At 40.3% G+C, this 10197-nt stretch overlaps 2 protein-coding genes across 2 annotated transcripts in view; both read right to left on the bottom strand.

The window, feature by feature from the left end:
* The window catches only part of ARHGEF40 (Rho guanine nucleotide exchange factor (GEF) 40), a 35015-nt gene extending 31161 nt beyond the window's left edge, over window positions 1-3854 (bottom strand). Inside the window, exon 1 of the mRNA XM_006883287.1 lies at window positions 3687-3854. Coding sequence (XP_006883349.1) covers window positions 3687-3854 — 168 coding nt within the window. The remainder of the gene's footprint in view (window positions 1-3686) is intronic.
* Window positions 3855-9117: 5263 nt separating this feature from the next.
* Window positions 9118-9675, bottom strand: RNASE8 (ribonuclease, RNase A family, 8). The gene has a single exon (XM_006883111.1). The coding sequence runs from the start codon at window positions 9673-9675 to the stop codon at window positions 9118-9120; it is 558 nt and encodes a 185-aa protein (XP_006883173.1).
* Window positions 9676-10197: the final 522 nt, after the last annotated feature.

Below are 10197 nucleotides of genomic sequence, written 5' to 3'. Positions count from 1 at the left end.
GTGGAAGCCCGAAATCTCTGTAAATGTTTATGAAAATTAATAAAATATAATTATAGAAAAAAAAAGAAGAAAAAAAAGAAGAAAAAAAAATATTTAAAAGTTTGATTGTGAAGGAAAATTGGAATTATTCTGAACAGCTCCTAAAAGGAGAATTTGTATCGAAGATATAGTTACAAAAAAGTAGATTTGGTTCTAGGTAAGATAATTTTAAAAATTTAGAGCAGTCTGAAAATGGGACAGATTGTTTCCATGGGCTGTGAATTTTTCCTCTCAGGGAATCCCTGGGTGTGGCAAATAATTAAGCACTTTACTAATTAAAGGGAGCTCTGGTGGCCTGATGGTCCGTGGTTGCACTACCAAGCTAAGGTAGTTGTTGTTATGTTGTTATGTTGTTATGTGCCATCGAGTTGTTCTTATTGGCATTTGTATAAGAGAATCCAGGGGTTTAACCACTCTTCTGCCCAAATAAACCATGCAGGTTTGGCCCAATCTTGTGCTTGCCCCTTCCTTTTCCATAGTGTGGCACTAGGCACACTTCTGCACAAAAAATTTCTTGCCATTTGCAACATTACCCATTTTGAATTCATTCTGTCTTTCTGTGCAATTCCAAGTTAATTGCTCAGGAGCCAGACGTCCCATTCTCTAAGTCCTCAAACTTTCCCCCATCTATTATGATGGCGATGCAATCCATATGGAAGGCTGTAGTCTCTACACATCTTCAACAAGTGCTTCAACTCCTCTCTTGTAGCAAGTAAGGTTGTGTCATCTGTATAATGTAGATTATTGGTGAGTCTTCCTCTGATCCTGATCCCACATTCTTATTTATAAAGTCTAGCTTCTCGTATAATTTCCTCAGTGTACAGAATAGGTATGGATACAACCTTGACACAACTTTTTTGATTTTAAACTATGCAATATTCCCTTACTCTGCCTGAACAGAGCAGTATATTGGTCTAGGTCTAGGTTTCACAATGAACACAATTAAGTGCTCTGGGGTTCCCATTCTTCTCAATGTCAGCCACAACTTGTTATGATGCACACAGTCAAAAGCCTTTGTATAGTCAATAAAACACAAATAGATCCTTCTTCTGGTATTCTCTGCTTTCAGCCAGGATCCTTCTGACATCAGCAATGTTATCCCTGGTTCCACAATCGCTTCTAAATCCAGCTTGAATTTCTGGTAGTTCTCTCTCAGTGCACTGTTCTAAGCCTTTTTTTGACGATCTTCAGCAAGAACTTGTTGCATGGGACATTAATGATGTTAGATAATTTCCACATTCTGTCAGATCACCTTTCTTAGGAGTGGGAACCAATATGGTTTCTTCCAGTCAGTCAGTCAGTCAGTTAGTCAAGTTCTTCAAATTTTCTGGCATAAACTGGTAAGAAAGTCCAAGGCTGCATTTGTTATTTGAACCATGTCAATTCATATCTCTTCAATTCCTGGGATCTTATTTTTTTGTCATTCCTTCAGTACAGCTTGAACATCTTCCTTCATTACCATTGGCTCTTGTACCCATAGTACTTCATGAAATTTTTTAGTGTCAACTCTTTTTGATACAGTTAGTCTACGTATTCCTTCCATCTTCTTTTAGTGCTTCTCAATCATCCATGATTTTGCCTACAGGATCTCTCAGTATTGCAAGTTGTTTTTCAGATTTTTTAACTTTAGATACGCTGAGTGAGGTCTTTTAATTCTCTAACTCTAGTTCTTTGCACAATTAACTTGATGACAACAACTTTTTTAAGTGGTCCATATATTTTTTTGTGAGAAAAATTTTGTATTTAGAATTAGCTGGCTGGAATCAGTTTAGATGATCCCAATTTTGTTGGCAATGTCCAAAGCATCATAATCAGGAGTGAGTTGAACATAGGCCTTTTCTTTCCATCAGTCCTAATTAAAGTGTTGACCTTAGCCTCATCAATGTCATAGAGCTTCTTTATAGCGTGTTTGATTTGGTGCTTGTTGGCCTTGACATCTACAAGAGACACACCTGTGTTGTTATCTTCTATCTTCTTCATGGCTGACTTAGTGGTCATGGAAAATTTGATGATGGCATAGTGGTCAAGCCTGTTTCTCCTGGGGGCGCTCTTCTGGGGGTATTTGGGCTGCCTTTAGAGTCTCAGTGTTTTAGGTCACCCAAAGGTAGGTGACGTGCTGATCTTCTTTTTGTTTTGTTTTTTTTTGGCTGTGGATGCCCTTCAGGACTGCCTTCTTGGCCTTTAATGCCTCTGCTTTGGCTTCAGTTTTGGGAGGGGCAGGGGTTTCCTTCTTTGCTTTTGGCGCCATCTTCATAGAAAGGCTAAATGGTCCATATTTTTAACCATGAGAGAGATGTACTATTTTTTCAAACTTAAGTGAAAGTTTACAAATCATATTGATTTTTAGTTTGATAATTCATACACGTTTTATAACATAATAATTTTATTTGACCATTTACATACATTTTTATAAGATTAATTACAAGTTTGTTGTTGTGTATCATCAAGTCAACATTGACTCATTGTACAGGAGGAGATTGCCCATCTTTCTCCTATGGAGCTGCTGGTGGATTCAAACTGCATGCCTTTGGGTTGGCAGTTTCTTACCACAAAGTCACCAGAACTCCCTAGATAGAAGAGACTAATAAAACTATCCAATAGCACTGTCTGATCAATCCTTATTGCTTACTTATTTATGAATTTGTACTCCCTCTAAGTTATTCTTTAATGAGAGACCCTTCCCAAGTGACCAGAATAAGCTGTATAGAAGCAATACCTGGGAGAGACAAAGTCCTGACTCAGTCCTGGTGCCTTTGCTGCCAGCTTGAGCCATGGCTACTGAATGTTTGGTGGCCTGCCTCCCCTCCTGAAGACTGAATAAAATCATCAGACATGGGAACAGCAAAATACGATCACCAGAGCTAATTGTGCACAGAAAAGAACTTGTCTCGCGGTATCATGTGAAGTTTAAAAGTGTCCTTTAGGGAAACTTTTGTGGCCAGAGAAGAGTATTGAGAAGATTACTTTGACTTTTAAAGATTTATGTTGACCATATGAAAGTCCTTTCCAAAGTGCCAAGTGCAACAATGTCAGTAAGACTAAGATGCACTTGATTCAAGCCATGGCATTTTCTTTCTTTCTTTTTTTCCCCTTTTTAAGACAACACACATTTATTGTCTTACACATTTGGATTCTGAAGTCTGAGGTAAGTTTTAAGGGACTAAAACCAAAGTGTCAGATGTTTCTTCTGCAGGCTTCAGAGAACTGTTTATTTATTTTTCCCAATTTTTTGGGACTGCCTGCCTGCCTCTAAACACAGCAATGGGGGGCTGAGTCCGGGTCACACTGGGGACACTTGTTCATGCTCTTGGGGGAAGGCTGGGGCTGGGTAGGGGGGATGTGGCTTCTAGGGTGTGCTGGGATGCTGTGTAGAGGTGCCAGGAGGTGCTGAGAAAGGAGAAGGCAGGCTCTGTCGAGGCCTGTTGGGATGCCCATTGTGCCATTATCTGGTTGGTGCATGAGCTGGGCCTGCTGAAGGCGGTGCTGGGTCTACTGCTGGTGGAGCTGGTGCTTGATCTTAAGGCAGAAAGATACAGGGCATTTGCTCTCATGACAGTGTTTAGCGTGATAGCAACAGAGGGCGATTGTTTGCAGACGAGGCAGCCACCATTGATCCTCCGTCTGCAGACCCTAAGTGCTGCCACCACCTGCTTCATCTTCTGGCAGGATGGCAGCGAGCAGTGGCTGCTGCGACACTGGCTCATGTGCACCAGTGAGTCCAGGCACTGCTGGGTGCTCAGGCACACTGACCTGGGGTCGGGGGTGAGGTGGCTCGTGGACTGTGCCTTATTTGGGCTGCCGCCATCATCACCCATCTTGAAGCTGTTGATATTACAGCAGCTGTTGTCAAAGGCTGTCACCCTTGCAGAGACCGAAAAGCAACAAGAGCGCCATGGCATTTTCAATTGCTTCTTTTACATCAGAAAGTTAGGCAATGAACAAGATGACCAAAGAAGAATCAGTGCCTTTTTAAAAAAAATTAATTTACTTAATTTTTTTTTTTAGATTTCCATTCATTCATTGTTGCACACTTTCCTACCCAGTTCACTTTTCTATTTGACAAGTTAAAAAAATTCTTTCATTGTTTTACAATCCCCACACCTCCCACCCCATCCACTCCACTATGCAGGCTTCATTTGACTCTTGTCATGACAATAATACCAAATCATATATTCCTCCTAAACAGTACTCTTCCTCATCTGTTTCAATACAGTATATATTATTTATCCCCTCTTAATTTCCCCCCAACTCCAATGTCAATCTCGCTTTAGAACAATGGCAGTATGCAATATTTGTCCTTTTTGTGACTGAGATATTTCACTCAGCATAATGTCCTCCAGGGTCACCCATTTTGAATAATATTTCATGAGGTCCTTGTTTTTCAAAGCAGCATAGTATTCCATTGAATGAATATAGCACAGCTTCTCTATCCATTTGTTGATGGGCACTTGGGTTGTTTCCAACTCTTTGCTATTGTAAAGAAAGCTGTGATAAACATGGGTGTGCATATATCTGCTTGGGTGGCAGTTCTGGTCTCTTTGGGGTATATTCCCAGTAGTGGAACGGCTGGGTCAAATGGTATTTCTACTTCCAACTTTTTGAGAAAGCGCCATACTGCCTTCCACAGTGGCTGCACCATTTTACACTCCCACTAACAGTGAATAAGGATTCCAGTTTTCTCCGCAACCTAGCCAGCATTTGTTATTTACTGTTCTGTTAAATTTTGCTATTCTGACTGGGGTGAGATGATATCTCATAGTTGTTTTGGAATCAATGCCTTTTAATTGTGGTCTCGGTGAAAAGTACTGACTGTCAAAAAAACAAACCAAACTATCTTGGAGGAAGTGCAATTAGATTACTCCTTAGTGGAAAGGTGGTGAAATTCTATCTTGTGTATTTTGGTCACGTGGTCAGGAGGAGCGAGTCCTGGGAAAATGACCTCATGCTGGGAAAGGTGGAGGGTCAGTGAAAGAGAAGACTCTCAACAAAATGAATTGACAAAGTGACTGTAACAACAGGCTTGAGCGTGTTGGAGATTGTGAGGATAGAGCAGGATAGGGCAGGGCTCGAATCTTTTGTTCATAAAGATACTGTGAGCTGCAGTTGACTTGATGGCATATAACAACAACAACAATCTGAAAATTCAGCTCTTCTTTAGGCTTTTATGCTTAATTTACAAACAAGCAGATTTTAATGACCATTTTCAAATAAAAATTTGTTCAATATTTGGTCCCATTTATAAACATATGAATAAAATTACTTTGAGCAGTTTATAAACTTGATGTATTTAATGCTTTTTAAAGTAATTTGGTCACCTGAGCTAACAAATGAGATATTCTTAAGTACTTAGAAAATGTATAAGCTTATCAAATCACAAATAAAGCCATTCAATACCCCATTTCTCTTAAATGTTCAAAAACTAATTTTAATGGAAAAATCCTATTAAACTATAAACCACTTCCACATTTTCAATTAGAACTGCAAGTCTAATTCGTTACTATAATGATAACAGATCAAATTGCCTTAAACCCTGCAAATACCTAATAGTCCAAATATATACAGATTTCTTAATGCAAATGTGTTCTTGTTATTATTTGACTCTCTTAAATATCTCCATCCTTAATTCTAATTTGTTTTTAATAGGAAAACATACTTCAAACCCCAACCAGATGTATTGTCCTTGAATTCATTCCAACTCATAAGCATTCTATAGGACAAAGTATAATTGCTACATATGACTGACAAGGCTGTACAGCTTTATGGACGCAGACTGCTATACCTTTCTGCCGTGAGGCAGTGGTGAGTTTGAACAATCTTTTGAGCACTTTAACTACTGCCCTACTAGGGGTCCTTAACATGTACTTACCTATGAGGAATTACATATGCCACCCAAACTGTTTGCCTCTTTCCAGTCGTTTTTTCGGAAACACATTTTTAGTGGTCCAGAGAACATAACCAGCAGAGGTGCCCTCCCAAGGCTTCTAGTGCAGCTCTTCTCAGACCCCCAACTGCCCTACTGAGCCCTGTTTTATGGGTTCTGTGTCATTTCACCACAGCAATAGTGCCACAGCTCATGGCCCTCAGGTTCAAGTTACACTGTAATTCTTCAGCCTACACACGGAAGTCAGAAACTCCTACCCAGGTTGCTACATTACTTGTTTGGATATAACTAATCTATTTAAGGATTCCTTCTATTCTGAATTCTTTCCTGTGTCTGGCACCACAATTCTTACAGTTAGTGGATGGCTGACGGTTTTTTAATTTCCTTGGGTTCTAGTTACAGCTTTTAGGGAGCACTGGTGGCATAGTGGTAAGGAGCTGTGTTGCAAACCCAAAGGCACAGGGCTTAAATTCACCAGCTGCTCTGCAGAAGAAAGATGGGGAGTATCCTCTACAGTCTCTAAAAACCTGCAAGAGGGTCAGCACATAACAAGTTAAAGATTTTAGGTCAGGCCAGAGACTTGCTGCAGGAAGATTAACATTGAAAAGAAGGCATTAAACCCCTTTGGGTTAGGATTAATTAACCCTAGGGAAGGTGTTGTTGTTGTTATATGTTGGAATCAACTCAACTGACCCTCCAGCAGGTTTTCAGAAGCAGTAAATCACAATGGATGAGATTGTCCATCTTTCTCCCTTGGAACAGCTATTGGATTCAAGTAACATGCCTTCGGGCTGGCATCTCCATACTCACTAGGTCACCAGAGATGGAGGAGGTAGGAGAAAAATCTTATGGACTCTACATGATTCATTATCTTATTGCTTCATAGTGTTCTGTGTGCATTACTAAGTCTTGACAACTAAATTTGATAGTAAATTTTTTATTGCAACGATGTAATTATATTCAGGGAAACTCTGGAGGTTTGTCAAGAATTGTGCTGATAACCCAAAGGCCTTGTCTCTGGTGGTTTCAATCCACTCGCTATTCTGAGGGAGAAAGAAGGACCATCTCCTCTTGTGCAATTTCCAGCTTCAAAACCCGACAGTCAGTTTTCTGTTGTTTCTGACTGGATGACAGTTAGAGAGTAGTTATATTTGTCTAACTCTAAGTTACAGTCTCTTTCAAGGCTGTAAAATATTTTAAGTCTATGTTGGGACCTCAAAGAAATTTGGAAAAAAGAAAAGTGAGCTCAAAACATTTTATGCCCTCTAGAGGTAGTACTTGGGATAGATGGGGAATTACTAGGGAAACAAAACAAAAATAAAAACAAAGAATGAGTAGGTACAAATGTCTCTTAGATTAGGACCGTGGATAGGATACGGTGTTTCCATGAACCAATACTGAGATATAAATAAGAGGTAAGTAGGGAAGCTGGGCAGATCGTGATCTCAGTTCTGAACATATTTAGGCTTGAGGAGACAATGGGAGGAGCCTCATAAACTCACTCATTGCTGTCAAGTTGGAACCAAATTACAGCTGACCTTCCATGGGGTTTCTGAAGTTGTGATCATATGGAGGAGATTGCCCATATTTCTGTCTCGGACCCCTGGCAGATTTGAAAGCTAGGAAGGTGTACTCCTGCTTTAGCAGTGTGCTTCCCTGTGGACTACGCTACCAGAACTCAGAGTGACAGTTGTTGTTAGTGCTGGTGAATCAAATACAAGTCATAATAACCTTATGAACAACAGACTACAACACTTCTTAGAAAGTGGTCATTAAAATCTCATTTGTAAATTAAGCATAAATGTTTAAGGAAAAACTTATCTTTCATATTGTTGTTAAGTGCCCTTGAGTTGACTATGACCCTATAGTGAGTGACCCTATGAGCAACAGATTAAACCTTGCCATATTCTGTGATAGCTTCATGATCTCTGACATTCTCGAGCCTATTTTTACAGACACTGTTCAATATATCTTGTTGAGGGTCTTCCTCTAATTCTCTGAAATTCCACTCATCAGGATGTCTTCTTCTAAGACTTGGGCCCTCCTGATAATTTACCCAAAACATACGAGATTATCTTTCACTACCCTGGCCTCTAATGAGCAATCTGATCGTACTTTCTCCAAGACAGATTTGGTTGCTCTTTGGGCAGTTGATGGTACGTGGATACATGTGGTTGGAGTCTGGGAGATAGACACTGAATAAATGCTTTTGGGAGCATTAAGTGGTAGTCAAAACCATGGATATGTTTCAAGTCTTTCAAGGCAAGTGTAGTGTGAGAAGGAAATGAACCAAGGAAAGGACCCTGAGAAATACCAACATTTAAGATGCACACAAAAGAAGCAGAGCCTCCCTGGGTCACCTAGAAGAATCTTGGCATTGCTATCGCTGAGTTGATTCCAGCTAACTGATCCCTGGTAGAACAAAATAGAACTGCCACATAGGGTTTCCTAGGCTCTAATCTTTATAGAGTAGACTGTCAAGTCTTTCCTCCCACAAGGTATTTTGGTTACCAACCATATACTTTAACGAATGTGCAACTGGGAATCCCTTAGAAAAGCCAGGGTGGAGTGTTCCAAACCTTCATACTTTCCCCAAGAACAGTAATATACACTCCATCATACACAGCAGTGTGTTTTATTGCAGTAAAAACAGATGTGTGTTCTTGCCCAACCCAGGATAGCCAGCTCAGATTCTTCTGTTCTCCCTTCTTAAGCATCATTTCTCTGACCAGTCCAACAACAGCCCCTTCGAAGGACTTGACGTTTTTAAAAAAGTGTTTGTAGTTCTTTCTTCTTTTTAATTGAGTTTTCAAAACACAAGCTAGAAAGCAAACCAAGTCAGTTGCCATTGAATAGATCCTGAATTGTGACAATCTTATGTGTTTCCAAAGGGTGTTTCCATTGTCTGTGAGCTTTTGGAGTTAGGTTGGTAAGCTTTTCTTCAAAGGTGCACTGGGTGGGTTTGAACTATCAACCTTTCAGAAAGCAAAGTAAGTAGCAGTGAAGGGAAAAGGGAATAACCTGTCTTCCATGGTCATTTAGCATATCCATAAAAAAGCCCCTGAAGAATCAAGAGTGTGTAAAGCTGGGTGTGGGGGAGGTAACTGGTAGTAGCTAGGGAGATTAATAAAGAACTCAAGGGAAGAAATGCAGTAGCAGTGGGAGTGTGAAAAACCTTGGGTGTGGAGGACCTGGCTTTAAACAACTTCGTCAAAGTGTACAGGAACCAACTCATACCCCTGGTAATCTGTCTGCTGGGCAGGGTCACAGGCCACAATGAAATATGCATCCACGTATTTCTCTTTGTAGTTACAATCTGGGTACCTCCCAGAGACATGGTCACACATGGTCATGAACGCAGGTTCTTGGCTCAGGTGGCAATTTTCACGGCCATTCTTGCAGGTTACATTGGGTGCTTCACAAGTAGCGGCCACATTGGAGAAGGAGCTATGTATGAAGGTGTTGAGGCTTTTGCAGCGTTTTGTATATTTGTTGATGTTTCTCATCGCAGTGTTGCAGCTTTCCAAGCTGGGCTGCACATGCTGAGTTTCAAACCATTGAGATGAGGTCATGTCATGGGGCTTGGCACTGACTGGGACCTCAGCCACCCACAGCCCTAACAGCAGGGCCAGCAACAGAAACTGTGTCTTGGTTTGTGCCATCTCTCCTAAGGGAGACAGTGGAACAGAAGGGAGAGGTGAATGAGTGAGGAGGTCATCATCTGTGAATCTTGCTAACGCTTCTAAGAATTTCATACGCTAAGTCAGTAATTGCAGGGTTCCTACAACCCAGATATGTAAGAACATTATGCTACTGGGTGGTTCAACCTTCCCAGATTTTGTGCCTGATTGTGACTTTGTCATGGATTAGTATTAAGACTAAGAGAAGGAAGAATAACATAAAAAAGATTATTGTGATTGATTAAAAGGGTTGAATTGTGTTCTCCCAAAATATATGTCAACTTGACTAAGCCATGAGTCTCAAAATTGTGCAGTTCTCTTCCATTTTGTGATCTGATGTCATTATCCTACATTTTCTGATGTGCTGTTCACTGTTACCTTTACCTGTGATAAAGTTTGTTAATGAGGTAGGATGAAAGTGGGATACATTAAAAAAAAAAAGAAAAAAAAAAAAAAGAAAGTGGGATACATTATCCTTACTTGAGTTATCACCCTTACTTAGGTAAATCCCTGATCTTTTACAGAGGAGTTTCCTGGTGCTGGCAAAGGGGATCAGCCTGTATCACCTTTAATCTTACAAGAAATCAAAGGAAAGAG

This window comes from Elephantulus edwardii, unplaced genomic scaffold (assembly GCF_000299155.1).
Source record: "Elephantulus edwardii isolate Elephantulus edwardi_28Jun2011 unplaced genomic scaffold, EleEdw1.0 scaffold00026, whole genome shotgun sequence".
In the NCBI taxonomy this organism is placed as follows: Eukaryota; Metazoa; Chordata; class Mammalia; order Macroscelidea; family Macroscelididae; genus Elephantulus; species Elephantulus edwardii.
Note: the sequence above shows the minus strand (reverse complement) of the source record. Positions and strands in the feature narration are given on the sequence as shown.